A 27,758-nucleotide genomic window follows, 5' to 3' on the forward strand; every position below is an offset into this window, starting at 1 on the left:
TATGACAATCCTTTGTTGGGGGAGCATTCACTAGAAGAGGTGAAAGATGGACTATCGAATCTTAGATGTGTTTTCCATTCAAACAATAACACTTCCTTTATAATCAAGGAAGAAGGCAGCCTTCCTCTGCCAATTTGGTTCTTAGTTGTGCTCAGAACTTCTAAAGAAGCTGCTTGTTGTGAACGCATAAGTGAATAAGTAGTCTCCAGCTGTGCGTCTGAAATTGAGCTGGGTCAATTTGCTAAACTTTAAGAATCTTTTAAATTGGCATTTTACTGGGTAATCCTTCGCATTATAGTTTAACCAACCAGTGCCTCTCAAAGCCCATGGAAAGCAACGGCAGGGCTATTTGGAAAAGGACACTTGAATTCCTATTGGCTTCACCAATTTAGACATCCATAGCAGGAACATAATCCATCTGCAGCTCTTTCAGCTTAATCTGCTGCTTTTTAAACCATGTTTCTATTCCAAATTACCAGGCAATCTTCCTAACTCTCCTCTCAATTTGTTTTTAAATTTGTGAGTGAGTGATATGATTAGTGAAACTGAGGGGCTGTTAGTGCAGACTTAAGCCGTGCCTTGTGCAGACTCTTTCCAGTACTGGAACAGTACCTCAGTGCCCATCTGCAGCACCCATGTCTTTCCAGCCTGCCCTCACCTTCAGTCTTCCACTGTATTTGGAAAAATATCACTTTTTGCTGGTAATGCCCTTGGTATTCCACTGTTGGGTCCCATGCACAACACTGCCAATAAACCTTGTTCCTTCCTTGCAACTGCTATGCCAAGTCTGTGTCCTGGGCTTGTCCGGCAATGGTAATCAGTTGGACAAAAATGGGGGATTTCTCATAGGTTTGGTAGCTTGGCCACTGTATTAATTGTTGCAAGTGGCCAATTGCAATTTGAGCTCAAACTTTCAAAAGGAACCAAACTGTACATAAATCCAATGTGGGCTGGAATTGATCACCTCTTGAGGTTCCTTCCCGTGCTATTCATTCGGTAAACATACAATGAGGAGTCTGGTGGCACCTAAAAGATTAACAGATTTTTGGGGTGGGGGGCATGAGCTTTCATGGGTAAAAACCACTTTCAGTCCATGCATCTGACAGACAGGATTTTACTGACGATCGCTTATGCCCAAACAAATCCATTTAGTCTTTAAAGTGACACAGGACTCCTCATTATAGGTTCATGGCCACCCATCTGAAACGTTTCAATGAACATAATTCTATGAATGCACTAGAACATTGACATCTTGTCTTGCCTGGTAGGCAACAACTGTAATGTCCTCCTTTGAACAGCAGAGAGACAAACTCGTTATCAGAGACACAGAAATTATTACTGAAGCAAAGTACTGGATATTCTTTGGACACTATTTTGCTCATCTCAACCCCTCAATGCTAGCAATCAGCAAATAAATGACAGAAGCAACAAAATTTACCCTCTTAGAAACTGAACTTTAAATTTGGGGAATGTAATTTTTCTCCAATCCCTGTCACATATAATTGCTAGTGATAGATTGGGTCCTGCTATAAGTGGCTACTGGTCCCTTGACGCCAGTAAAGTTTCACCCAGATAAGTAGGTCTGATGATTTTGGCCTTTTTTCCATAAAATGATCACATTCATGCTACAGGCATTTTCTTAGTTTGAAAAATCAGTTCAGGTTTTGAGTTAGTCTTGGTTCTGCAAAAGCTTAAGTGTCTGGTTATAGAAAGGTATTTCTGCCACATGTTTCATTGTCCTGGAATTTAGCTTCCTGGGGTGGTGGTTGGTCTTTCCGAGAATCAGGTTTTTGCAGTGGCTTTTACTGTGCACACACTTAGCATAGGGTTGCCAACTTTCTAATTGCACAAAACTGAACACCTCACCCACAGCAGTCCTGTCTATTGGCTTTTAAATTTTATCTTTTAGATCATGCAGTAGAGCACATGGCTTTGGCCCCTCAGGTTACAGGTTCATTCCCTCATGTTGATGACCTCGTTCTGTTGACTTTACACTGGCAACTTCCATAGGTTGCAAATCCCAGCCAATGGGAGCTGTGGAGCTGGTAGCATGGGGCAGAGACAGCACATAGAGCCCCTCCACCTAGGAACTAGAGGGACTTATTGCCACTTCTGGGAGTGACGTAGAGCCAGGCAGGGAACTTGCTAACCCCACCAACTGGACTTCTAAGGATGCAGTCAATGGTATTGATCAGATCCATGGGCTCCCCTTTTTGATTAATGTTTTGGTTGAAACCTGGTCTCCTGGCAACCCTGTCATTTCAACACCCAGTGAAATGGCCTTCAGGCACCAATCTCATTGTTCCCTGCAAGTCTCTCTCTCCCCCAGCTGAACTGTTTAGCCTTTTATCTGATGATCGTGTGACCCTTTATCAACTCAGTCACCTGGGAAGCAGCTATCAGAAATGGGGCTTATAAGCTGGCTCTGTTAAAGACCCACTCCACCCCCGACACACCTTGTGTATTGTCCCCAGTGTACTTTTGTCTGCTGTCCAGCAGAAGGCAGAGCAACATGGGAAATGCCTTCTCCCACCCTCACTGTTTCTTGCTCACTTCAGTCCTGTGCCTGGCCAGGGAGGGGTCACATTGGGGAGATGAAGTTGGAAGCTTTGTAGCACAAAAAAAAAAACCCATTATCCTCAGAGGCTTGGACCAGCATAACTACATCCAGCAAATGCAGATGCGTGTGTGTTTTGTCTTGTTTTGTTTCCATCCTGCAGAATGTAAGCTTGTGCAGCTCATGGGGTGGGAATATGTAAGAGTAGTACAAGCTTTCAGCTTCTGAGATGTCTTTTCGCTATGGGGTGGACCAGCAGGGCTGTGACCGTTATAGAAGCGGTTGATTTATCGCATCTAGTATAAGCACAATGAACCAAATGCTGATCACTCTCCTGTGGACTCTGGTATTCCCCGTCAACGTGAAGCTTTTCTGTCAATTCCCTGAGCATGTCTCCAGTTGCCACATAACAGGGAAGATACCGCAGTAAGTAGATCTAAGTATATTGACTTTGGCTATGTTTCCCATATAGCCAAAATAGCATAACTTAGCTTGATCTCTTGTGGTGATGTGGACCAGCCCTTAGACTAACAAAGTGGGGGAGAGAAGAAGAAACCTCCCATACAAGATGAAGAAATCCCAGCAACTTGTGTGAACAGGTGGCCTGATACAACAATCAGGGACAGTTGCAAATATGTGCGGCATGTGAGAGAGAGAGATGGCCTAGAAGAAATAGAACAAACAAGCAGTCATGTAGCACCTTAAAGACTAACAAAATAATTTATCAGGAGACAAGTTTTCATTGGGCAAACCCACTTCTTCAGGTCTGAAGATATGCAGGACAATACTGACTGTTTTATAACACAGAGATGATTTAAAAAAAACTGAAATAAAATCTGACATCAGATACTTAGGACTGAAAGAGGCTGGGAACTGGGGAGGTGGAGAGGAGGGGAGCAAAATACTAAGTGTCCTGCCTGAGATCTGAACAAATATCAAAGAGCGGGAAGCTGTCTTTGTAATGCGTGAGGTAGTTACTATCTCTCCTGAGGTCAAGCCTCAGAGTATTGAATATGAGCATAAACTGCAGTTCACATATTTTCCTTCGTAATCTGCTATTAGTCTCTTTGTTGTAAAACACACATTCGCAGGTATTTTATTTTTATTTCAATTTATTTTGGATCTCTGTGTTATAAAACAGTCAGTGCTGTACTGCATATCTCCAGATCTGAAGAAGTGGGTCTGCCCAATGAAAGCTCGTCTCCTAATAAATTATTTTGTTAGTCTTCAAGGTGCTACATGACTGCTTGCTTGTTTTGTTAGAATACAGACTAACACAGCTACCTCTCTGTTACTAGAGGAAATAGGTAAGATTTAGTCATGGGGGTGGCACCAACAATTATTTCAAGCCTTGTGAATTTATAATATCTTTTCAAATCTGCTAATGTGTCACTTAATGGCTGTAACTTGCTGATAACTTGGCCTTAAAAGTAAACCTCCAAACAGATTTGTGATCTATCTTTAAAAAGCCCTCAGAGAGAACCTTTTCAGAGGCTGGAGAATAATAAGGATAATTTGCAAAGCCTGAGAGATAATACATACAATCTTTTCTTAGGTTACTTAAGCATCTTTCAGCATCAGGCCCCAGAGAGATCTACATGGTGTGTTTTGAGTCCAGTGATACAATGGCATATATGTGATTGCAAGATGTCAGGAGCCTTTCAATTCCAGCTTATACACTGGGAATTCAGAGGCAGGCTAAAAATGTACCCAAATAGGAAATCGGTCATTGCCTTCTGAAAAGTAGAACTTTAATGACAATAAATAAAATTGTTTGTCACTATGATATTTTGGTGGGAAAACCTGGTCCTTTTTTTAGGGGAGCCCAAACAAAATGTGGTTTTGCAACCAAGCAAGGTCTTCCCATGATTTTTTTTAGCTATGTTTTTAGTTATATAGGGAACTGACATGTGGGCTGGTCGAGTTTTTACTTATTGTTTTAATTAATAGTTTTACATGATTTATTGGCTTTTACTCAATGGATTTTAAAAGTCAGTTTGCCTACTAAAAGGTTTACCCAGCATTGCTTGGGTCTTTCAGGGCTGAGGGGGATTCACAGCAGGGGACTGGGGTTGTGGGGGCTCAGGGCAGGGGGGTTGGGAGTATGGGGTTGCAAGAGTCAGGGTTGGGGTGGGTGTGGAGGGGCTCAGGGAAGTGGGTAGGGAAGTATGTGGGGAAACTCAGAGCAGAGGCCAGGGGCAGGGCGTGTGAGTGGTATGGGTGGGGCAGCAGCATCTCAGAAGGCAGCTACTAAGCACTGGCTTTGTAAACCTAGAGATGCGAGTTCAGTCCTTGAGGGGATTTTTTCAAGGGCCTAGGGCATGTTAGAGTTTAAAAAAAAAAAAAAAGCCAGGGATGGTGATAGGTCCAGCTATGAGTGCAGGGAACTGGACTAGATGACCTCTCAAGGTCCCTTCCAGCTCTATGAGATATGTATGTATTTCCCAGGGTTGCTGTGTTTGCTGCACCCTGTGGTCATTCTGAAGTGTAACTTTCCCTGCTATCGGAGCCCTCCTTTTCCATTTCATGAGAAACATTCTGATTCCAGGAACATCCCTTTGTCTTGGCACAACCAAACCCTTTCATTGCTTTGTTATGAGAGGAAGCTGGTAGTGATTTTAACTCTTATTGTTTAGTAGTTCTTGAGCATATGGCTCCATGGATGGATAAACACACAAACTCTCCAAAATATGTAATTGATAAGAGTTGTATTGCTCAAAAGAATGTCCTCTACTGTTTTGTATTGTTCATACACATTTTTACCATTTTTTGCCCCATGACAACTAACTAGCCATACTGATAAGTGTTCAAGAGCTCCAGTTTTGTTTTTAAGGTTTTGTTCTTGGTCTGGAAAGGATGAAATATCCTTCTTGCAGGGTGAATGTGCTCTACCGAAAGATTTGGGACACTGTAGTCCACATAATTCTTTTGCCCTTTCCTCAAAGGTATCAGAAGGCAGCTGAAGAAGCTACTGCAGAGAAAAAAAGAAATGTAAGTATGACCCTTCTGGAATGAGAAGCAGCATGTAAACCAGGGTGACTAGTTATGTACACCTTTCCTGAGACTGTTGCTCTTGAGGGTAGCTAAGCAACCCTTACTTGCTCTGGCTTTTTTATACATTGGGTTTGTAACAAGTCTTGGCTCTGATATCGTGTTTGCCCTTTTTTCACTAAGGACCTGCTTTTGGCCCATCTTCCCCACTGCACTGACTGAAGCATAAGGAAGTCAGATGACTTGCCTGAGGTCACATACTGAATCACTGGTTCAGTTTTAAGTAGACTCCAAGATGTAGCTGCCTTCTGAGTCCTCTGTTCTAACCACGAAACATGAATTGCCACCTCTGCGTTCTGAGCTATAGGCAGCTGTATGGTTTCTATGCTTATTCACTTACTTTCTCTCTAAACTTTGAAGCTTAAAGGGATGCTGTCAGCTTCTAATTTATCTGCATTTCTGTGTGCAGAATGCATTTAGGGGACCCTTCTCTGAAGTAGATTTAAGTCCTTTGATCTTAACATGCCTTAGGCTGGGAGACCCATTCTGTTTTTGGTTCTGCTATTACAATTTCAGATCCTCCCACTGCTCTGAGATGGGGGACTCTTTTGGGGGAGAATGTGCTAGGATGGCAAGCCTGCATTTACAAGCAGAACCTCTATTTATTCGTCATTTAAAATGTACAGGATTAACTGTTATCCTGAAGAAATGAGCAGTTCTCTTTCTGAGCATGCTTCCTCAGTCATAGGTGAACAATTTGATGGCACATTTCATAAACATTAATGGGTCTGGTGGTACCATAAAGACTAATACATTGATTAGAGTATAATAAGCCTTCACAAGCCCCAGCTCATGAAAGCTTATGCCCTAATAAATGTGTACCACTGGACTTCTTGGTTTTTTGATGAAACAGACTAAAGCAGCTACGTCTCTGAAACTTAATAACCATTGCAACTCTTGTCTCTGGGTCACTGTAGGTAGGAAAAGATGGAGAAGAGAGGAGCCTATTCAATGCTGCTTCATTCCCATACTCTGTCAGGTGTCATTAAGTTGTTGGATGATCTTGTAGGTCAATAACCCTAGGTTAAAATATGGTTATATTTAAACCCTATTTTTAAATATAAGAGCAATTTGGGGGGGCACTTTGTAGATTGTAATCTCTGAGTTAATAGGGAAGAATGCCAGCTCTCTACTGGAAGCTATTGCATCACTTATATGGGCTGGGCAAAGCGGAGCCAAGGCCTGGAATGACTCATAGTATGATGCATACCAGAACTCTGTATGCAGCGGTGCATCTGGGATCCAAGGAAACTCTAGCTGTAGGAACTTGTGTCTAATTCCGTTAAGAAAACCATACATGCAGGGCAACTTTTTGACCTTTTCAATACAGTGAACCATTTCCCCTGCAACTTTTGCACTTGTTTTAAAGACAGTGAGCATATAAACAGTCCTTCTTTGGTAGCATAAGTGGATTCTATGGAGCATGTAAAGAAGCATTCAGAATGTGACTAGAAGAGTAATGGGGTGAAAGACTTAAATCCCAATATAGCTGCTAATCCTGTTTAATTCTTTAACACCTTGCACACCTGTTCTGCTTGCAGATAGTTTCACTTATGGTAGGATCCATAAAGAGCAAACCACAAAAATGCAGCACTGGAAGGTATTGGATGTGAATTTGCCAGATGCAGGATTCTGTTTATCTGTGTGTGGGGTGGCCACTGTTAAGCAGAAGTAGTTTGAAGGTACTTGAATTGGAGTGGTAGTATTGGTGTTGGTCACCACCAGAATGTTTTGTTTGCTTTTGATGGTGGTGGGGTAATAAGTGCAAGATGTAGCTTATGTGCATGAATATGTGCTGTTCAGCAACAACAATATTACCTTTAGTAGAAGGATGAAATACTCCAGTGTATGATCAGATTTTATAAATGGATGTGAAAGAATTGTAATGGTTTTTAATCTGTGTTGAGTGGTGTAAGCCACTGTGATTAGAGGCTTGTCGGCATGGAAGTGCTGTCACTAACTGAAAGCAGAAATGCATAAATCCAAAGTAATAGTGGTTTCTGAATGATAAACTTCTTAGTTCTTGGGAAATATAGTTAATTGTTCTCCCTGCTTGCTTTAGAGCAGATGGTAAACATTGAAACATTCCACATAACACCCCCTGCTACTTCTGTGGCTGTTGTTCCCATTTTTAACATAAGTCTCTCATCCTAATATTCTGTCAGTATGTTAATTTTGTTGGGTTTTCTTAGCATGTAGATGCATGCCTCTTGTGTCTCATTTAACTCTCATTAGCTCTTGAGTCCTTTTTCTCCTTATAAGGCTATCCTGTTTGATCACTTCCTGCTGCAGCTCCTGACTTTTCTCTTTTCTCCCCTCCCATCCTGGATGCTTTCTCCATGTGGCACAGTTGTAACTATTCCCAGCTCTCTGAAAGAGCAGCAGGCTAAGATCATCTCTGAGTCTTTACTTCCTTTTATACAAAAAGGAAGTGCTTTAATGCTTCATCTGGCAGTTGGACTAGCATTAACTTCTTATTCTTTTTAGAACACAGAAGATCTTCCCCCTCATTTTAAAAGGGGGACTTTGAGTGTTTTAAAGAAGAAGTGGGAGAATTCAGTATTGGGAACAGAGTCTGCAAAGAAAACCTTACAAAGCAACTGTACTGAACAGAAGGTCATCAATCCCAGTGTTGGTGTAGAAAGCAACCCTGCTTCTGTAGCAGAAACTGACCAAATATTAAGGGTCTGTACTAGATCTCAACTCCGATCGCCTTCAGGAGCCTTCGGCCAATTGCAGTATCCGAGAGCTGACAGCACGGAGACTAAGAACCACTCACCGGAGAGTGGTAAAATGGAAAATTGTGTAAGAGAATCCAGACAAGAAACAGACAAACCTGAAGCCAGTGGAAACCCAGACTCTCCAGGAAAGATAGAGAAGTACAGCATCCCACTAAACAAACTCAAGATGATGTTTGAGAAGGGTGATTCCGTGCAAACAAAGGTAAGGATTGTATAACTTGTTAAGAGGCTAAAAATTAACTGCCTCCTAGGCATCTGAAAACTTTTTGCAGGGGGTGGTTCAGAGCTATTAAGTGTATAAATGGCAGTTTATTCATTATTGAATCTGAAAAATATATCTTGAAGTGGTGGTTACCAGAGCTGAAATCTTTATGGATATCACTGATTCTCCTTGAATAGTTAAGAGAGAGAGAGCCGTGTTAGTCTGTACTCCAACAAAAGAAAGCAGCAGAAGTGTAGCACTTTAAAGACCAACAAAATGATCTATTCTGTGATGAGCTCTCTCCTTGAATGAGCTGATTCTCCTTGTATGAAGTCTTGTAGCTGTGTTGTCCCTAGGATAGTAGAGACACAAAATGGGTTAGGTAATACTACTTCATTGGATCAGCTTCTGTTAGCAAGAGAGAAAAGCTTCAGAACTTTTCCCAAGATAGTCAGATGTGTGGTTTTCTTTTTCTTTTTTCCCTCCAACAGAATTTGGTCCAATAAAAAGGTATTGCCTCACTGACTCTGTTGCAGTTCAGCAAATGCAGGGAATTATTTTTTAACATGGTGATCTAGAAAGGATAGATTATTTCTCTCATTTTTGGTTGGATCCAGTTCAGAACACAGAATGTTCTGCTATTTGAGGGATTTATTTAAAGGAAGGTGGGGCTGACTGCTTCTTAATTTTTCTATATATACACACACACACACACACACACAGAGAGAGAGAAAGAAAGAAAGAGAGAAAGAAAGAAAGAAAGAAAAAGAACACACGAGAACACGAACTGGAAGGGACCTCAGGAGGTCATCTAGTCCAAATATATCTTAATAGCTGTTTCTTATCAAAGAAAATTCTCTCATAGGAGAAATAACTTGATGAGCTCCTTCCTCTACTAGTTTTGACTTGCAAAGTATAGGGCTTGCATTTTCCTACAACATCTCATGAAATCTGATCCTGCATGTGGAGTGCAGATTGTGTCCCCAGGGAGAATTGCTTAACTAGAAAATTAGTTGCATATGCCAGTGACTTAACAGAGTCCTGGGGCCTTGATACTCGTGAAGATTCCAGTTTTCTCTTAATTTCTTATTTCTGGCATTGTTTTACTCAGCTGGTTTTAATAGTTTATTCAGGAAAACAAAGCCAGATCTTGGACAGGGATGATTTTTACTTTAGACACACAATACATGGGATATTGGGGGCCAGTCTTTGGGTTAAGTTGAATACTTGACCTGAATATAGGCATTCAGACCTGTTTATCACAGAACAGTTTAAATTTGAAGTCTGGTAAATGTGAATGAAGACTACGAAATGATTTAGCTATTGACTCCATCCATAAAGTGCTAATTATGTCTTCTCACAAATTCTTGGAACACATGCCTACGGGCATTGAGCACATTAGAATGTCACAGGAAAGTACCAGTTTTCTATGGCAGCTTGAGTAACTATATATCTGAGTGGGGGGAGAGAGAGGAAGTGGTTTTTGAGCTGACCAAACTATTCATCTTTAACATCTGGAATTGGTCATAGAGCTTCTTATTTGAAATACTGTCCCAGAAACCAGGCTAGACAGAAACTGACCCCAGTAATGCTGACATTTCTGCAACTTTGAGGGATTCTTCCCTTAAAATCCATTTTTACCCATGCAAAATTAATTTTGCCTGTGTATTTTTTCCTCAATCCAACATCGATTAAGAAACCTACATTTTATAAAAAGAAGGGGGGGGGAAAAGGCCTAAGTTATTACAACTAAAATGCACTACTGGAAAGATTTCTGGCCCTGGTGATTTCAGGGGTCAGGCAGATTGGAACATATCTTTGTTTTCATGAAGGTAGGGAGCAGCTGGAGAAACAGCACAAGTGTGGGTAGTTAGAGAGAAATGTGCTCAATTCTGTTTAACAACATGGTTAGCTCCTAAAATGATGTTTCTGATCCTTCCTTCTGCTGCCCCTAACATCCTCACCCACATCTCCTTGTAGAAGCTAAACTATCCAGACTCTCAAAATGGAACAAAAAATGGATGGATTAAATTTTGCTCAGCATGCTGCACAAGCTCCAGTTCTTTTCAATTCAGATTTTGATCCAGCTTCTGAGTCTTGGAAGCAAGGCCAATTTTTATTGCACCTTTAGGAAGAAAGGACTTCTAAACACACCTGGAGCACCCACTTGGGAAGAAGGTTTGGGGCTAAAACCAATGCCTGACCCAAAAGACCATCTTTCTTTCCTTTATTACTTATTGGTTCTAATGTTTCAACTTCTGGTGTCTTTGGCACTTTCAAAGATAGTGTCGCCTCGAATAAGGCACACTTGCAAGTGGAAGCATGTTGGGGAAAGCATAACTTAAAAAGTTCCGGTTAAGTATTGTGATCAGTTGTCCCTTTGAGATGTTCTGAGGCAGAAGCTTGTTCTTTTTGGCATTGTTAATCTAACATGAAGTGACGTGTATTCTTCTGGTGCTCTATAAATGAGGTGAGATTTGTTCAAAACAAGATTGAGTTGTTAGGCAAAAGACCAAATGGAATGGTAATGCTATCTTGGGGCTTTCCAGAGACTGGCGACGTTTTTGGTTTGTTTGCTTACTCCTGTTTTACTGATGGGGAAACTGATGTGCAGCAAACTATACTACTTTGTCACAGTGAGTTTGTGGCAAGTGCCTTACTGAATCAGATCATTAGCTAATTAGTTATATTTACTTTCTGTCCAAGTGGTCAGTACCTGATTTTTTTTTCCCAGAAGAAAGTATTTCTCCCCACAAATGCATATGTGCAGTTGTTGGTGAGAGGGAGATGATTGGCTTGAGACTTCAGTACATTGTCCTGCTTAACTACTATCATGACACTGTCTACTTTTTCTTGATTTCCTGCTGCAGTAGATTCCAGTATGACAATATGCTGACTAAGGTGGTATTTCTTCTCTGTTCTAAACTTGCCATCCTATAACAAGTGTCCGTTTGTTCTCATGATGGGATAAGATGAAGAAAAGAGAGGACTATGCCTTTCAAACTTTGAATCGCTCAACTCCCTGCTAATGGGAACTGAGGGAACCATAGTTTCTTCTGCACCTTTCTGTAGATTGCTAGTTCCTTAAGGGCTGTGATGAGACCTTGCTCTGGTTGGTAGGATAACCAGGAAAGTGAGCTTTCATGCATAATGGAATGAAGTGTAATATTAGGGAGTATTTTGCCCAATCTGGTTTAAAAGAATCATGAAGGAATTTTATCTTAAGCCTTAGAAAACTATAGCTCTTTATTTTATTTGTCTGACATTTTTATAATCTTTGAAGATTTCAGGGAAAGTTTGTTCATATCCGTTCCACTTTGCTGATAGGAAAAAGGATGAGGGATCTGGGGAGCAGGGAGAGGAAGAGGAGAAACCACTCCTTAGGGAAGTCAAGCAAGCTTCTAGACTTACACATCTCTGTTCTTGTATAGGATTGTTCTCATCTAAATGAGATTGGGATCCTGATATTCACCAGATTTACTTTGATACCTTAGAGGTTCTGGTTAAGAGAGAACTGCTATTCTTTAGAGTTGCACTTACCTGGCCAATTAAACTTTCTTCCTGTGTCATATTGTGCCACTGTAAGAAGTTCTGTTTCATCTTCCTTTCTGTCAACCACATCCAATATAAAGAAGCATGGAAGTTGCGTTTAACATTGCAAAGTAGATGTCAGATGTCTCCAACATTATGCTAGTAGGATCTTTCAATAGGCGAATGCATCTGAAGTTCACTTTCTCCCCATCTTACCCATTCCATCTCGCCAAGAAAAATGCTGTTCCTTAGCAACACACTCAAAAATCTCAGCTTCAGGTAGTGGGGGGGAAAAAGAGAAATTGATGTATATGCTTTTGGAGTATACTAAGATTTCAGGTGCTTGAGAGTATTGGTTCAGCATGATGGTGATAATGGACCTCAGGAAGAACATGTAAGCAAATCTTTGAGATGACTGAGGGATCTGCAAGTTACTAGAAGTATGTCAATCAGTACCTTCACCAGAATAAAAGGCTGACCTCATTAAAATGCTCTTCCAGTAAGAAACATGACTAATTTCCTAAATTATAGAAACAAAACTTCTAACCTAGCTAATGGAAGATAAGGAATTTTCCAACTACTTTTTCCTTTCCCAGTGAAGTTCCTTTGTTGTGTGTTGAAGAAGCTTGATTTTTTTTTTCATAGTAACTGTCTTACAGTACAGCTCTGTTTAATATAAAACTGGAATTTAGATCAGTTTGGTGACCAGCAAATGAGAAACTTGTTGGAAACAGGAAAATAAATTTGTGGTTGGAGTGTCTTGCCAAACCTTTTTCCTTCTCTCTTACCCTGCTGTCTTAATTTCCAGCAGGCTCTGAGACTTAACTCTTCATGGAAAGAAGAGAGCTCTTATCACCTCCTGTCAGTTTTTATAGGCTGACTTTCAGCTGTGAAAATATCCAATCTTGATGAAAACAGACTGAACTCTGCACACCACAGAGCATTCAGATGAGCTGTTGAAACTTATTTCTGTCATAGTTGGATTTTTTTTTATTGTGCCTTTAAAAAGTTGTTGAATAGGGAGCTGTTTGAGAGTTGATTGCATCAAGCATATCAAAACTGAAGAAGCTGGCCAGAGTATGTGTCTGTGCTGTTATCAGATAAATGGTCTACCCAGCTCATATCCAACAGTGGCCAATGCTGGATGCTTTAGAAGGAACAAGGCAGTAACTGAGTGAGCAATTTGGTCCCAGTATCTGACCATCAGATACATAGGAACACCCAGAGCTTTGATTGCATCCTGACCATCTTGGCTAATGATGTCAAGGATGTCTCCAGGAACTTATTTAATTCTTTTATCAAACACAGCTACAATTCTGGCCTTCACGACATCCTCAGCACAAGTTCCACGGGCTGACTGTGAGTTGTGTGAAGTTGTACTTCCTTTTGTTTGTTTAAAACCTGCTGTCTATTAATTACGTTGCATGATTCCCTGGTTCTTTTGGTTATGTGACAGTGTAAATCACACTTTTATTTGCTTTTTCTACAGTATTCATGATTTTAGAGACCACTGTTGCACCCTTTCTTCCTTTGCCCTCAAGAGTTTTTTTTTTTTTTTTTTTTTTAAAAAAAGAAAAAACATGAAAAGTCCCAGTCTTATTAACTTTTTCCTCATGGAACCTGTTCCATATCTCTCTTTTTTTTTTTCATTTTTGGTGTCCTTCTCTGTACCTCTTCCAATTCTAATAACTTTTTGGAGATGGAATAAACAGAACTGCACACTGTATTCAACAAATTGACAGGGCCAGACGAATACTCGGAAACCAGTTACTCCAATATAGGCCCAAAATAGTCAATAACAGAACAGCACTTGTCATTACTTACAGCCCCCAACTCAAACCACTGCTATGCATCATTAAAGACCTACAGCCTATCTTAAATCATGATGTCACGCTCCAGAATGCCCAAGGTGATGTGTCTGCTCTTTCCTAGAGACAACCTCCCAACCTTATGAGGCTTCTCACTAGCAACCACAGGCTATACCACAATAATACTAATCCTGGAACTTTTCCATGCAACAAACCCCATTGCCAACTTTGTCCATGTATCTATTCCGGAGATACCATCACTGGACCTAACCACGTTAGTTGCAGAATCACGGGCACATTCTTATGTTCCTCAACTAATGCAATATATGCTATCACGTGCCAGCAATGCCCACAAACCATGTATATAGGACAGACTGCAAGCACTCTTCGACAAAGAATGAATGACCATAGAACAGACATCGACAAACTCCAAATACGCAAACCTGTTAGCCGGCACTTTAATGGAGTGGGCCACTCTGTTAAAGATCTGAAAGTTTGTGTTCTACTGGAAAGGGACTTTAACAACCGACTACAGAGGGAATGCTGAGAATTAACATTCGTATTCAAATTTGACACATTAACATGTAGTTTGAACAGGGACAGCAATTACATGACCCATTTTAAGGATTCTTTTACATACTTTGATGTTTTATCTAATTCTTAACTTTCCCATCCCACGCACACCCACCCTGCCATCCCTCTGCTCTTCTGATTTGCCAACCTTGATAACAATTTTTCTGATATCAACCTTGATAACAATTTTTGGACCTCTGTGCTTTTATGTATTGACTATGTTCTGGTATGGTTATAATCTGAAGAAGTGGGTCTGTCCCACAAAAGCTCATCACCTAATAAATTATTTTGTTAGTCTTTACAGTGCTATGTGACTGCTTTTTAGTTTTGGTAGAATACAGACTAACACAGCTATCTGTCTGTATTCAAGGTGGGAGTGTTGCATGGGTTTATATGCAGGCATTAGAACCAGCATCATAACCATGTGTTTTTGTCCTGGTAGTCTGAGGATATTTCTGTCCAGCAGCAACCTCTTTACGTATCAGCCTGGTTACCAGACCTAGTTTGGGGCTCTGTATAACTTGGACAGGTTGTGTTAATTGATATCAAACATAATGGTAGTCATCACCTAAAGTTTTTCTAGCTACTGAATGGTAATGCTGATGTTCTGCTGTCTTAATCTATATAAAATGATTGTTACTGTGCTTATAAACTGTCTGTCTGTTAATTCGTATACTGATATGAGTGCTTATATATCTCTCCTTCCCTGGACATCTGTCTTGTAGGATGTGTACTGGAGACAAGCATCTAAGCTATGTCTTGTAGTTTCTGTGGAATTCTAGTAGCCTTTCACAATCAAAAGGCATTTATGGAGATCTGTGAGAGGTAGGTGTTCTCTGACCAATTTTGATATTGCTTAAATAGGACATCTTCTGCTAGATTTGTTTAGTCCAGTAAAGGAGATTTGCGAGTGACACCTATGCATCTCAAGGATTATGCACAACAATCTCTGCCTTGTCTGGACAGCTGATAAGTGGATTTTGTCTTATGCAGGCTTTTCAGGACCAGAGCAGGACTGCTGTTAGCAAGAGAATCTCTGAAAGCAGCTTCTCCCCAGAGGAGCTTGACATCCACTCTGGAGAGAGGAGCCACAATGCTTCAGGTTGGTAGTCCCCAAGCCATTTGGGCCTGCGCACTAGAACAGTTCTCTTTTATGCAAGTCATAGGAAGGGAACAGAATGCTTTCCTTGGGATTGAGCACAGGACTTGGACTCAAAGGTGCTGGGTTCATATTCCCTACCCTGCCACTCCCCTGCTGGATGACCTTAGGCAAGTCACTTCACTTGTTTCCCCATCTGTAAAATGGGAATGTTACTGCCCTCCTCTGCAAAGTGCTTTGAGATCTACTGATAGCTCCCAGATAAGAGCTGGGAATTATTGATGAACACTGTAATCTGTTTTTGAAACATTCTATCCTTGCATCTAGCATCTCTCGTCTCACTTCTATAGAGAAACTGAGGCATTGGAGAAAAAAATTTATGGCAGAACTAGCAGAAGCCATACCTTTTGGTTCCTAGTTTCATGTTCTATCTATTAGATGGTAGTATTTCTCTTAGCAAACTTAGTTTAGAAGTCAGAAGTAGTAAACACTCGTCTCCCTACTTCCCTTCCAGTAAATATTTGTCTTGTGACCCAATAATGTGAAATTCTTTGTTTTAAATCCTTCCAAAAGTTATGCACCTGCTATGGAATTCTTGCATACTACCTTGTATTGTCCAGGTGTCCTTAAACAGATTGTGTTAGAACAATCACTTTAAAACCACTCCTATGTTCCAGCCACTAGGTAGCATTGAACTTTACTTTTTAATACTGCAAACAGTACCCTTATCTGAGCCAAGGTAGAGAGAGCAGTGTACAGTACCATTTCTTATAATTGTATACCATGTTAAAACACTGCCTTCTAAATTCAAATGAATTATTCATTAGAGGATGGGATAGTTAATGGAAGGACTCTTCATTTCTAATTCTCCACATGATAGTCAAAGTTATGACGTAAGTGGAGCTGAACTAGGAAGCTAGGTAGTTGGGTGATAAGAGGTTCTGGGCCCTTAAATCTTTTGGCTGAGTGAAATAAAGGCTGTAAGATAGGGATGAATGGGTATGGAGGAAGCATGGCATGATAATCCATGAGCACTGGGAGTTAAGAAACCTGGGTATTTTTGAAAGGTCTGCCACAGTGCCCTTGGATAAATTGCCTAATCTCTGTTCTTCCACCACCTGCTCTGTAAAATGGATGTCTCCTGCCCATCTTGCCAAGATGATGTGAAGTTAGGGCTCATTGTTTCTGAACTGTATCAGAGAGGTAGCTGAGTTAGTCTGTATCTTCAAAAACAACAAGAAGTCCTGTGGCACCTTATAGACTAAGATATTCTGGAGCATAAGATTTTGTGGCCAAAGACCCTCTTCATCAGATGCACGGGGGGGGGGGGGGGGTTCCAGAGGAAGATTTAAAGGAGGGGGGGTCTCAGTAAAGGGTAGGGCCAGAGCTGACGAGGCCTATTCAGTCAGGGTGGATATGGCCCATTATCGGTAGTTAATGTGGAGTTGTGAACATCAGGAGAGAAGAAAACAAGTTAGTTCATTGGGGGAGATATGACATATTGTCAGATGCTAATGTGGAGGTGTGAACATCAGGAAAGGAGATAAGGTCTAGAGAACATGACCTATGAAGAAAGTCTGAAAGAATTGGGCTTGTTTAGCTTGGGGGGAAAAAAGAAGATTAAGGCGGGACATGATAGCGGTTTTCAGGTATCTAAAAGGGTGTCATAAGGAGGAGGGAGAAAACTTTGTTCTTCTTGGCCTCTGAGGATACAACAAGAAGCAATGGGCTTAAACTGAAGCAAGGGAGGTTTAGGTTAGACATTAGGAAAAAGTTCCTAACGATCAGGGTGGCCAAACACTGGAATAAATTGCCTAGGGAGGTTGTGGAATCTCCACCTCTGGAGATATTTGAGAACAGGTTAGATAAATGTCTGTCAGGGATGGTCTAGACAGTACTTGGTCCTGCCATGAGGGCAGGGGGCTGGACTCGATGACCTCTCAAGGTCTCTTCCAGTCTTAGCATTCTGTGATTCTACTGCTTTTGTAATGGGCCAACCACTCCCAGTCTCTATTCAGTCCTTGGTTGATGGAGTCAAATTTGCAAATGAATTGCAGCTCAGAAATTTCTTTCCATTTTATTTTTGAAATGTTTTTGTTGTAGGACTGCTACTTTTTAAATCTGTTAGTGAGTGTCCAGGGAGATTGAAGCGTTCTCCTACAGGTTTTTGTATGTTACCATTCCTGATGTCTAAGTCCATTTATTCTTGTACAAAGAGACTGTCCAGTTTGGCCAATGTAAATTGCAGTGGGGCACTGCTGGCACACAATGTCATAGATGTGCAGGTGAAAGAGCCCCTGATGGTGTGGCTGTTAGGTCCTGTGATATCGCTGGTGTAGATATGTGAGCAGAGTTGGCGGTGAGGTTTGTTGCAGGGATTGGTTCCAGGTTTTAGAGTTACTGTGTTTGTGGTCTATAGCTGCTGGTGAGAAGTTGTTTAAGGGTGGCAGGCTGTCTGTAGTTGAGGACAGGCCTGCCTCCCAAGGTTTGTGAGAGTGAAGGATCGTTGTCCAGGGTGGGTTGTAGATCTCTGATGATGCGTTGGAGAGGCTTTAGCTGGGGGCTGTATGTGATGGCCAGTGGTATCCTCTTGTTTTCCTTGTTGGGCCAGTCTTGTAGCAGGTGGCTTCTGGGTATGAAGTTTTATGAAGTGTTTTGTTTTGGGCTCTTCAGATGGAATATTTCATGTAAGTGGTATATTTGGAAATGTATTAGTAGTGGAGGCTTAAGCTTCACTTTTTATAAATAATATATGCCATCCCTCCTCCTCCATTGCCTTCCAGAACATACATATGTTTGTGGTGTAGTGAGCAGTCTTACTTTACCTTTCTTTTCTGGTTTAAATATAACTGAACCCATTTGTTTTCCTCAGCACTTCTCACCTGCTGTCTGCTCAATAATACCTACCAGCTGTTCCAAATACAGATTGTTTTACCATCTTTACTGCTGACCAGTTAACATCAGTTTTGGTACAATTCTGCCAGTAGACTGCATACTCTGAAATGCTGCTTTTTAGCATTCAGTTTTATTTGTGAGGACAGACGACTGTTCCTGGTATCACATAAACCATGGCGTAGAAAACATGTTGAGTCTGGAATTCACCTGTGTTTTGAAAGTGGAGGAGGAAGAGACTTGAATATATTCATACTAAAGATTTTATTGTTATGCTTCACTTATGAAGATGATCTAACCATATAACTTCCTTGTTCTAGAGCACCTTGTGCACAGCTCTACAACATTCAGCTCAGACAAGCCAGAATGTAGACGAAACCTGGAGATGCCTCTCCTAACAGAAACTTCAATAAAGGATAGACTGGCAAAGTACCAGGCAGCTGTGTCCAAGCAAGGCAGCTCCACAGGCCATGTGGTACGTCTGTTTGTTGTATCTGAAGTGGTGGGTGTCATATTGGCAGAGCCCTGAGGCAAGCGAATGATTCTGGTGGAAACTTGGCTATTGAAGTGTAATGCTATCCTGTTTGAAGAGAACAGAACATTCATTGTCTCACTTGGAATATAAAGCTGTCCTCTGCTCTGAAGGGAAAAAAAGCTGCACCAAGAGATGTGTACTTACCCCTTCCCTGATATAATCTTGATACTTTCTAAAAACCCAGCTGGTTATATGCGGTCTGAAGACCTTCCTTTGAAATTCAGCTGGCATCTTTTCTTTTTCCTGCATATTTGTAGTATTTTACATCTAAGGATCTCTTCATGCTTTAAAACATTAATGAAATATAATCTTCCGAACTCTCTTAATTTAGGGGAAAGTGAGGCACAGTGAAATGAAGTGACATACCCGAGGTGATACAGTGGAGATCAGGTCTCCTGACACACAGTCCTGTGCTTCATAATCAGCCTTCTTCCCCTTTGCAACCATCTCTCTTCACGTCCTTTTTTCTCATCCTTGAACTTGGCCTGTTCTTTTTAACTTGTGCTGTTACAAAGATCTGAACTGTCCGACCTGGCCAGACAAACGAACAGGAAATGAGAAGATAGTGAATCACAGCTAACTGTATTGAAGTTAAGGAAACAGCAATAGTCTCTAAATTTGTCGGTCGGAAAAAAAAGGGTGCGTCAATTGAAGCTATTAGTTGCTTTATTTAATGTTGGAAGCTTTCATTGATTTTTGTAGCCTGTCTAGCCAGACATTCCAAGAGGATGACAGTATTCTAGGTAGGGAAACTAGACTAGGAACTTTGACTTCAGTGCTGAAGTCTCCAAATTTAATCTTGGGAAGTGCTACGTCTAGAGATGCATTTTGTATTTTGCTGCTGGAACACCCCATTTCACACTGAAGAGATTTTTCTATGGGATATGCAATGTTGGTCTAATTCTCAAGCCCCTGGGCAGTAATTGAAGTAAAATTAATGGCATGAACTGACAGTAATTGCAGCCAGTGTATGAAATCTCCTTAACTACTAATATCTGTTTTTTTTATTTATTTATTTATTTTTTTTAAGATCATGCTTCCCTGTATTACAGTTTGCTAAATTGCCATTTTCAGTTTGTAACAGAAATGGTTAGAGCTTACTGACTTAAGCATTCTCTAGACCCTAGTAGCCAGCCAGTTCACCATATGGGTCTGTTCGCAGTGAAGTCCAAACCACCCCAGCTGGTACACTAGACTGCACTGGTGGCGCATTGTAAGCAGAACTTCTTTGAATGCTCCTGCTGATGGATGTATTTCTACACTACTGAAAGTTGATTAAGGCAGTTAGTGACATTGTAAAATCAAGGCATCTTCACTGTGAATGACGTTAGGTTGATTTTAGGATTTTAAAAGGTTGAATTGATGCTAGTGTGGAATCGCCAGTTCTTTAAATCAACTTTATTAGCCTCCAGAGGTGCCCTGTATGTATCCCACAAAGTCCCACAGTTGTCCCCTCTGGCCACTTCCATCTCTGCTGCTCTTCAGGGACACAGGAAGCTTGTGAATTTGAATTCATCACCAGGAAGCCTGGGAAATTTAATGGGCACCTGGAAGCCTGAATTTCTTTCTACCCGTCGCATCGAAAGCCATCTTGTGCCATCATGAGTACTCGGGCTTCTGAGCTGAGCTGTCAGGAGCTCCAGCATTGTCCCATAAAGAGAGATACCATTGCCTGCAACAGCATAGAAAAGTATCCCTTTCTGTTTATATATACTCAGAGGCCAGGTGGTCTGGAGCCATGACGGGGATGTGCATGCCATCTATTGCCCCACCATAGTTAGGAAACCCCATGGCAGCAAAGCTATACATTATGTGCTGGACATCTCCCAGGTAGGTCACAGTGTTCCTTCGAAGATGCCAACAGATTGCCTTGGCTACCTGCACCACCACTGCCCCCACTGTAGATATGCCCACCCCGAATTGATTTGCCACTGACTGGTAACTATGGGGGCTTGCACATTTCCATAGAGCCATTGCAACTCTCTTGTGAATCGTTAAAGCTGGTCTCATTCTTTGTATTGCTGTGCTTCAGGATGGGGGCCATCAAATCACAAAGTGTGCACGTGCAAGTCCACTTTTATGGAAAGTTCTGCACCCACTGCTGGTTGTTCCAGGTCTCCAAAACAATGTGGTCCCATCAGTGTGTGCTAGTTTCACAAGTCCAAAAATGCTGCTCCACTATAAACAATGCATCCAGGGAAGTCAGCATTTCTGAGTTCATGGTCTGCAGTTCATCAGTTTTTTCATCTCCGCCGATAACCATCATCTCAGCACACAGGCTTCGTTGAAGCAAAGACTGCACAGCATTCCAGGAAGTGGCCATAATGGCCTGTGCAATGACTTCTGAAGCATTTTGAGGATCCATGATAGTGCTTGTGCTGTGCTGGAGAAAATGGCACAATCTTCCATTTGTTTGTTTTCATGCAGTTAGTGGGTCCTCTGAATTCTGGGATAGTGCTTTGCATGCTGGGATTCGGACATCAAACACACACAAACTGTGGTAATTTTTTTTCCCCCACAACCCAATGGTATAAAACCCCCAGAATAAAAGAGGACTTAAGGCACTATGGGATAGGTACCCATAATTCATTGCTCGTGCAGTTGAACTTGAATAAGGCAATGGAGACACAGTATTTCAACTTTGGAACATTTGTGGACCATCAATGTCAAGTTTATAACATTGCTCTTAAAAAGTTGAATGTATTAAAATCAATTTTATTTCATAGTATAGATGTAGCCATAGATTGTCCTGAGCCACTCCCAGCAGGATTCTATCATGGCCTCTTGACATTGATTGATTGTAGCTAAGTGTGGGTGCAAATAACCACAACTACAGCAATGTTTGCAATAGTTTTCAAATAACCCAGTGGAAGCTATGGCTCCTACTCCTTGGCACAATCAATGAGTTGTCCTCCCCCTTCAAATTTCTTGTACTTCCTATTGTTGGGAGGCACAATGGATATTGCTCATATGGGACTATACAGTTTGTACTTCATCTCTTATGTATGCAGCTGAAATACCAGTGAAATCTTAAAGCAAGGTTTGAGCCCATCTATGCTCCAGATCAGGGGAGTTCTTTTGGGGATTGTCTGTTATGTAGAAAGTGACTGATCAGGACTACGCATGCTGTATATTTTGTCTGTAGGTGTGGAAGCATCCCTTCAGAACACTGCAAGGAATACTTGGAAGAATTACTTATATTTAAAGACCTAGCCTATTAAATAGGTACTAGTCTATTAAATAGCATATATTCTGGTCCCAATTTTTTCAAGACCTTTTTACATGCATTATGCTTCTGATGCTTCGCAGCTTTTTTCTCTTGCTAGAGAGAGGCTGTGTCATGAAAGGCATAAGCCTTGCATTGCTACAGGCTTAGATGATTGATCAGCAAAAGAAGCACAAAGTGTGTGTGTGTGTGAGAAAGATGAACCTTTGAAAGATAGTTCTGTAAAAATTTCCTGAAATAACTTTTTTTTTTTTTTTTTTTTTTTTTTTGAGAAAGATGATGTTCCAGTTCATCACATGAACGGTTGACATGCTTTGAAGCTAGGGTAGAACTCCCTTACATGGAGAATCAGTACTCACTTTCATAGCATATTAGAGAACAATACATGTTTTTTGCTCTGAAGTGTGCGTGACCTAAATAAAATAGAACATGGAGCGGCATTTCAGATAAGGGAAGGTTTGGAATTATCAGGAGTGATAAAAAGTAAGGGTTTTAGAGAGAAACTTGGAGGAGCAGTTCTTGGTAGAAAAGTATTTGGATACTGAGATGATAGCATGAAATAAGTTATACTCCCTTCACTATCCTAAATTCCTCCCCTTCTTGGTGCACTTCATCCATCTAATACTTGTAGACTTCTTTTGTCTTTTTCCCTTTAGTAATCAGCCATGTGTTACAGGAGATGGCATTCCTAAGATTTCTTTGAAGAATACACATGGAAATCTCTTTAAGGGGGAAAATGTCAACATTCAAGTCTTTTTATTCTACAGAATGAGATGCAACCTAGTGAAAGTAAGAGTTACAAATCTGAGCAGAAGGAGAATGTGCCACCAACTCCCGAGGACTCCATTTCCCATCAGCATGGTGATAAGGTAAGATGCGCTCTATTGGTTGAGGAACAAGAACTCTCCTTGAAATGGAATAGCTTAAAGGCACACAACAGACATCTTGAAATTGAGCTGAATTGGCTGATACAAATTATCTTCATGCTGAGGAACTCAAGATTTTGAGATTATCAACATTTAGGATGTGCATGCAAAGAACCCAACTGACCTTTTGGGCAAGACACCGATTACAGATCAGTAAGACAGCTTAATTTTATGACTCAAAATAAAATGTCCTTTTCTGTGCAGAATATCTAGCTACTTTATTACTTTAGAGGGGGTAGTCTTTATAATCTATCAAAAATGGTAAATGGCTTGTGGTGTGGTAGAATCCTGGAATATAATAATGATGGCATATAAAGAATCTGGGCAGAAGACGCGTTATATAATAGCAGCAGTAGACTTGAACTGGGACCTTCTGAGTTTTATTTCTGACTTTGCTATTGAGTCACTAACTGACCTTTTTAGGCAAGCCGCTATATTCTTTTGTGCCATTTTTCTTCTTTGTGAAATGGGAAAAACATCTTGTACGTGCTTTGCTTGTACATGTAAATTTCTGGTAAAGTTCTTGAAGAACCTTGGATGAGGAAAGATGTGTAAATGCGAAGTTCTGGGAGACAATGTCATGAAAGTGGGTAAGCCTTCAAATTTTAGCCCACTGTGGGGTGGGAAAGCAGCAACCAAGGGGGGCCTCTTAAAAGAAAACCTTTATTAAATAAAATCAGTTTTCCTTTTTCAATTCACTGTTATGCTATTGAATGAAACCATCTCTCTGCTAGCTCCTAGAGTGATGTTACTTTAATTTATAGACGTTCCTTTAGTGAATGAGTTGATATGTACTAAGAGTACAATTGTAAGATTGTAAATTGGACAGATCGTTGTGTAGTACAGTGGTAGGATGGTGCCTTTGGAATCCCTGCAGGAAAGTTTAGTGTCTCTGTCTAGGGAACACCTATGAAATGGCACAGATTTCTGGAGGAAGAGACATGTTAACAGAACCTCACTTATGCACTCATAATTCAAGTGCAAAAAAAATGCTGCTCCCCTCATCTTGCACATCCTACAGATTCAGTAAGAGTGGTTAAAATGATCTTTGATACTAGCAGAAAATAAACTGTGGACTGCTTATTAGGAAATCTCATTAAAATGAAACTAGTCAAATGAAAAATTACATTATTGGGACTTGTTTATTTGCTTCCTCATTAATGTTCAAAGTGCAATCCTTAGCAATGGGTCATTCAGTCATTAGTATGAATTAGTGAGTTTCTGTTGTTAATCTCATTATGGCATTTTAGTTCCTCAATGTGTAAGTATATTTAAGTCATATTTTCTTTAACGTACAGAGAGAACCAGGCTAAAATATCCTTCTAGAACCTGCGTTGATCATTTTTCACCTGTTATGTAAATTATTCCATACCTGGACCAAGTTCATACTAGGCTGTATCAACAGTTCTGTTAAAGAAAGAATCCAATATTTCAGATTAGTCGCATGTGTGAGCTGAGCAGAAGGTGTGGAGTAGTGAAATTTGTAAATTCCTTTTTTTAAAGGAGGAAACAGAAGACAGGCCACGTATGTTTATTTTAAACTTGAGGTATCACAGCTTGTAGTTTTTAGGGGGAAAATTTTTAAAATAAGAAGTCACTTTGGCTCCTAGGTTTCCATGACTACTCAGGAAGTGGGAGCCAGGGAGGCCCTGATGAAGGTGAGAAATCCAGAATATGTGTTTTGTAGCCAGTGCTAGTATTGTTGAGAAATTTTTTGTCTAGGGTGGACGCTGGCTGCTGAACCAGGTGCATAGGCGTGTATAAGCTGTAAAGGATGAGAGCCATCTGTCCCTTGCTTCTGTCACAAGCACTGTCGGGGGAGGAAATCTGAGCATGCTGTATGAGTATGGCAAAACAGTGACTTGGAAGTGTTTCTTAATGTGGTGTGTTTATGGCAGCTGAGCACACTCTACTTCATGCCTTAAAAAGGCATTTGAAGTATATGTCAGAGCTCTCGTCAATCAGGTTACATTGTCTTGTCTGAGTGCTTTTATTGTTCGGTTAATTGCCTGCTATTTTGCTATTTATGCTGGGATTATGCATTTATAAACTTGTCAGCTGGTGAGCCCAGCTGACTTTACTATGGTTCACAGTATAACATTTCTTTGGCAGGTTTTCTTGGCTGAGAAGAGTTTCCATTCCACTCTTTCTGAGGATGGTACCAGTAAGCACTCATTCTCCTTGTCCAGTATGGAGTTGGCAAGTGGATGGCAGAATGTGTCGGCACTATCTACTGCCAGGCTTATATCAAGATCGATTTGCCATTAGATTCCATAGCTTCTTGACTAAATGTCAGGCTTCCCATTTAATCACACGGATGTGCTGGTCATGACTGGATTTCATTTAACTTTGCTTCATAAAGCTAATTTGAGCATAAGAACTCGGATCCTAACACCCACTGAAAGTCCACTCATGCTATCTAAGTGCATTCTATTAATTTAGTAGCACAGATAAGCCAGGTTTTTGGTTAAAATAATATTCGTTCATGCCCTAGTAATGGTCAGTTCTTGTCTTTTAATCTTCCACTTCAGTGGCTTAGAAATTGGCTGCAGAAATTGCTGATTAGGAAACTTTATTAGCTCAGAAGGGACAGATCTTATTCACAAAATTTGAGTAAAATTGTGGTTTTGTGGGTTTTTAAATGTTACTTTTGAATATAGTAATATTTAAAAACTGCCTTAATTCATCAACAGTTGTAACCCCTTTGTAGTGCTTTTTTCCATTGAAAAATTTTGTACTAAAACCTCAGCCCAGCTCAAAACTAGGAATTTTTATCAGATTTGTAACTGTAGTACTGAGATTGCTTAATGTTTGCTTTGCAAGGGCTTTTAATGTAAACCTAACAGTGCAGTTCCCCTACTATTTGGACTTACTGTTCAGTGCCAAATATAGCAATGGATTTGTCAATAAATATATTTAGTACTAAAGTGCCTTCTGAAGGTACTTAAGCACATTTATATCCCATTGACTTCAAGCTTAACTTTAAGCATGTGCTTAACCACTTTACTAAACTGGAGCCATATTTCTGAGGAACTGGATGTCAGCTTCTCAGTATGCGCTGTCCTGTTTCAGTCCCTCAACACAGCCACTCACTGGTTTTGATCATTTTAGCGTAGAACACGATAAGATTAAATATATTTGCCTGTGGTGGCTCTGATGCTTTAATCTTGCACATTTAGGAAAAGAACTCAAGTCTTTCTCTGACATAATTGCTGCATGGCCTTACCAGAATTAACTTTCTAGGAGTTTCACATTGTTTTAAAATGAGTTTAATAACGTTCATTCCCTTCTGTTCTCCAGTTGAACTAAACTCACAGAGTGAGACTGAAGGCAAAAGACATGTCTACACAAAACAGCAGAGTTCTGATTACAAACCAAGCAACCAGACTGACACGTCTCCACCAAAAGCAGTGAAGGTACAGTAGCTATTTATTTCCTAAGCACTAACAAAATTTAATATTTATGCAAATCTGATTGTAACATACACTCAAACCAACCTATTAATCCTTTTGCACTTTAAGAGGATCTTGTGTTCTTAAACTGTTTTGCTCTACAGTAAAATCTTTTTTTTGACATCTTAAACTTGTGCTGGAGCTTATTCTTGACAGAAAAGCTACTGGCTACAAAGGAACTTTGCCTGGTGCTCAGCATGGGGTTTTGAGAGTTCAGAATGGAAAAGCTTTTCAACACAAGTGTAATTTACTTCTCTGAAGATGGAGTTGGTGAGCTAACATATGACAGAGTTAAAATCTTATCTTGCTGCTGGGATTGGAGGAGAAGTTTGAGTACAGAAATCTGGATGTGGGTCCTGAATTGACAAGCTCTGCCCTTTTGGTGAGGTTGGAATTCCTAGATATTTTCACTTGAGTCCTGATGCTAATCTATAAAACCCACATTGGAGCGTGGCTGTCTGCTTTCCTCCTCTGAGCAGCTGCAATCAAGACAGCATTCATAGCAAAGGAAGCTCAGAGTATAGCTCCTTGGAGACCAAGACCTGGCGCTCTGAGAGGCATAAGAACAGCCATACTGGGTCAGACCAAAGGTCCATCTAGGTCAATATCCTGTCTTTCAACAGCAGCCAATGCCAGGTGTCTCAGAGAAATTAATAGAACAGGTAATCATCAAGTGAACTGTCCTCAATCACCCATTCCTAGCTTCTGACAGAGGCTTACACACCATTCCTACCCATCCTGGCTAATAAGCATTGATGGACCTTAGATGTGAAATTCCCTTCCACTGGAGTTCAGGGTGACTGCAAGTTTTATCACCTTGAGAGACCAGTACATTACGACTCTTTACCTAAACGTTCCTTTGGTAGTGCTGGCTGTAGCCCTGCTCGTTATTTTCTGGTACATGAACAAGCAAGAACAACCCAGTCAGTATAACTGTAGCTGAGGAAGCAATGGATAATTTTAGACCGGGATTTATTTTTTTTCCACTGCTCCACATACTTTCCCCATCTATAAAAGGGGGGTAAGTATAATATTTAAGACAGAAGCAAGATTTAAAGGGTTATGAAACATGTTGTATGTGCAAAGTTTGAGCTTCCAAAAATGCCTTTGGATTGTATAACTTGGAAGGTATTTTACTGTGTTCATATTTAAATTGCTTATCCTT

At 40.6% G+C, this 27,758-nt stretch overlaps 1 protein-coding gene across 4 annotated transcripts in view; it reads left to right on the top strand.

Moving 5' to 3' along the window:
- Positions 1 to 27,758, top strand: part of LIMA1 (LIM domain and actin binding 1) — a 52,833-nt gene that overhangs the window by 19,776 nt on the left and 5,299 nt on the right. For 3 of the 4 annotated variants that reach the window (XM_074979815.1, XM_074979817.1, XM_074979816.1), the window contains exons 3-10: positions 5,503 to 5,548; positions 8,096 to 8,551; positions 15,457 to 15,565; positions 18,775 to 18,929; positions 22,983 to 23,084; positions 24,752 to 24,799; positions 25,254 to 25,305; positions 26,442 to 26,557. In XM_074979815.1, coding sequence (XP_074835916.1) covers positions 5,503 to 5,548; positions 8,096 to 8,551; positions 15,457 to 15,565; positions 18,775 to 18,929; positions 22,983 to 23,084; positions 24,752 to 24,799; positions 25,254 to 25,305; positions 26,442 to 26,557 — 1,084 coding nt within the window. The remainder of the gene's footprint in view (positions 1 to 5,502; positions 5,549 to 8,095; positions 8,552 to 15,456; positions 15,566 to 18,774; positions 18,930 to 22,982; positions 23,085 to 24,751; positions 24,800 to 25,253; positions 25,306 to 26,441; positions 26,558 to 27,758) is intronic. The other variant, XM_074979818.1, reaches the window with a different exon arrangement.

Source organism: Carettochelys insculpta, chromosome 29 (genome assembly GCF_033958435.1).
Source record: "Carettochelys insculpta isolate YL-2023 chromosome 29, ASM3395843v1, whole genome shotgun sequence".
NCBI lineage: Eukaryota > Metazoa > Chordata > Testudines > Carettochelyidae > Carettochelys > Carettochelys insculpta.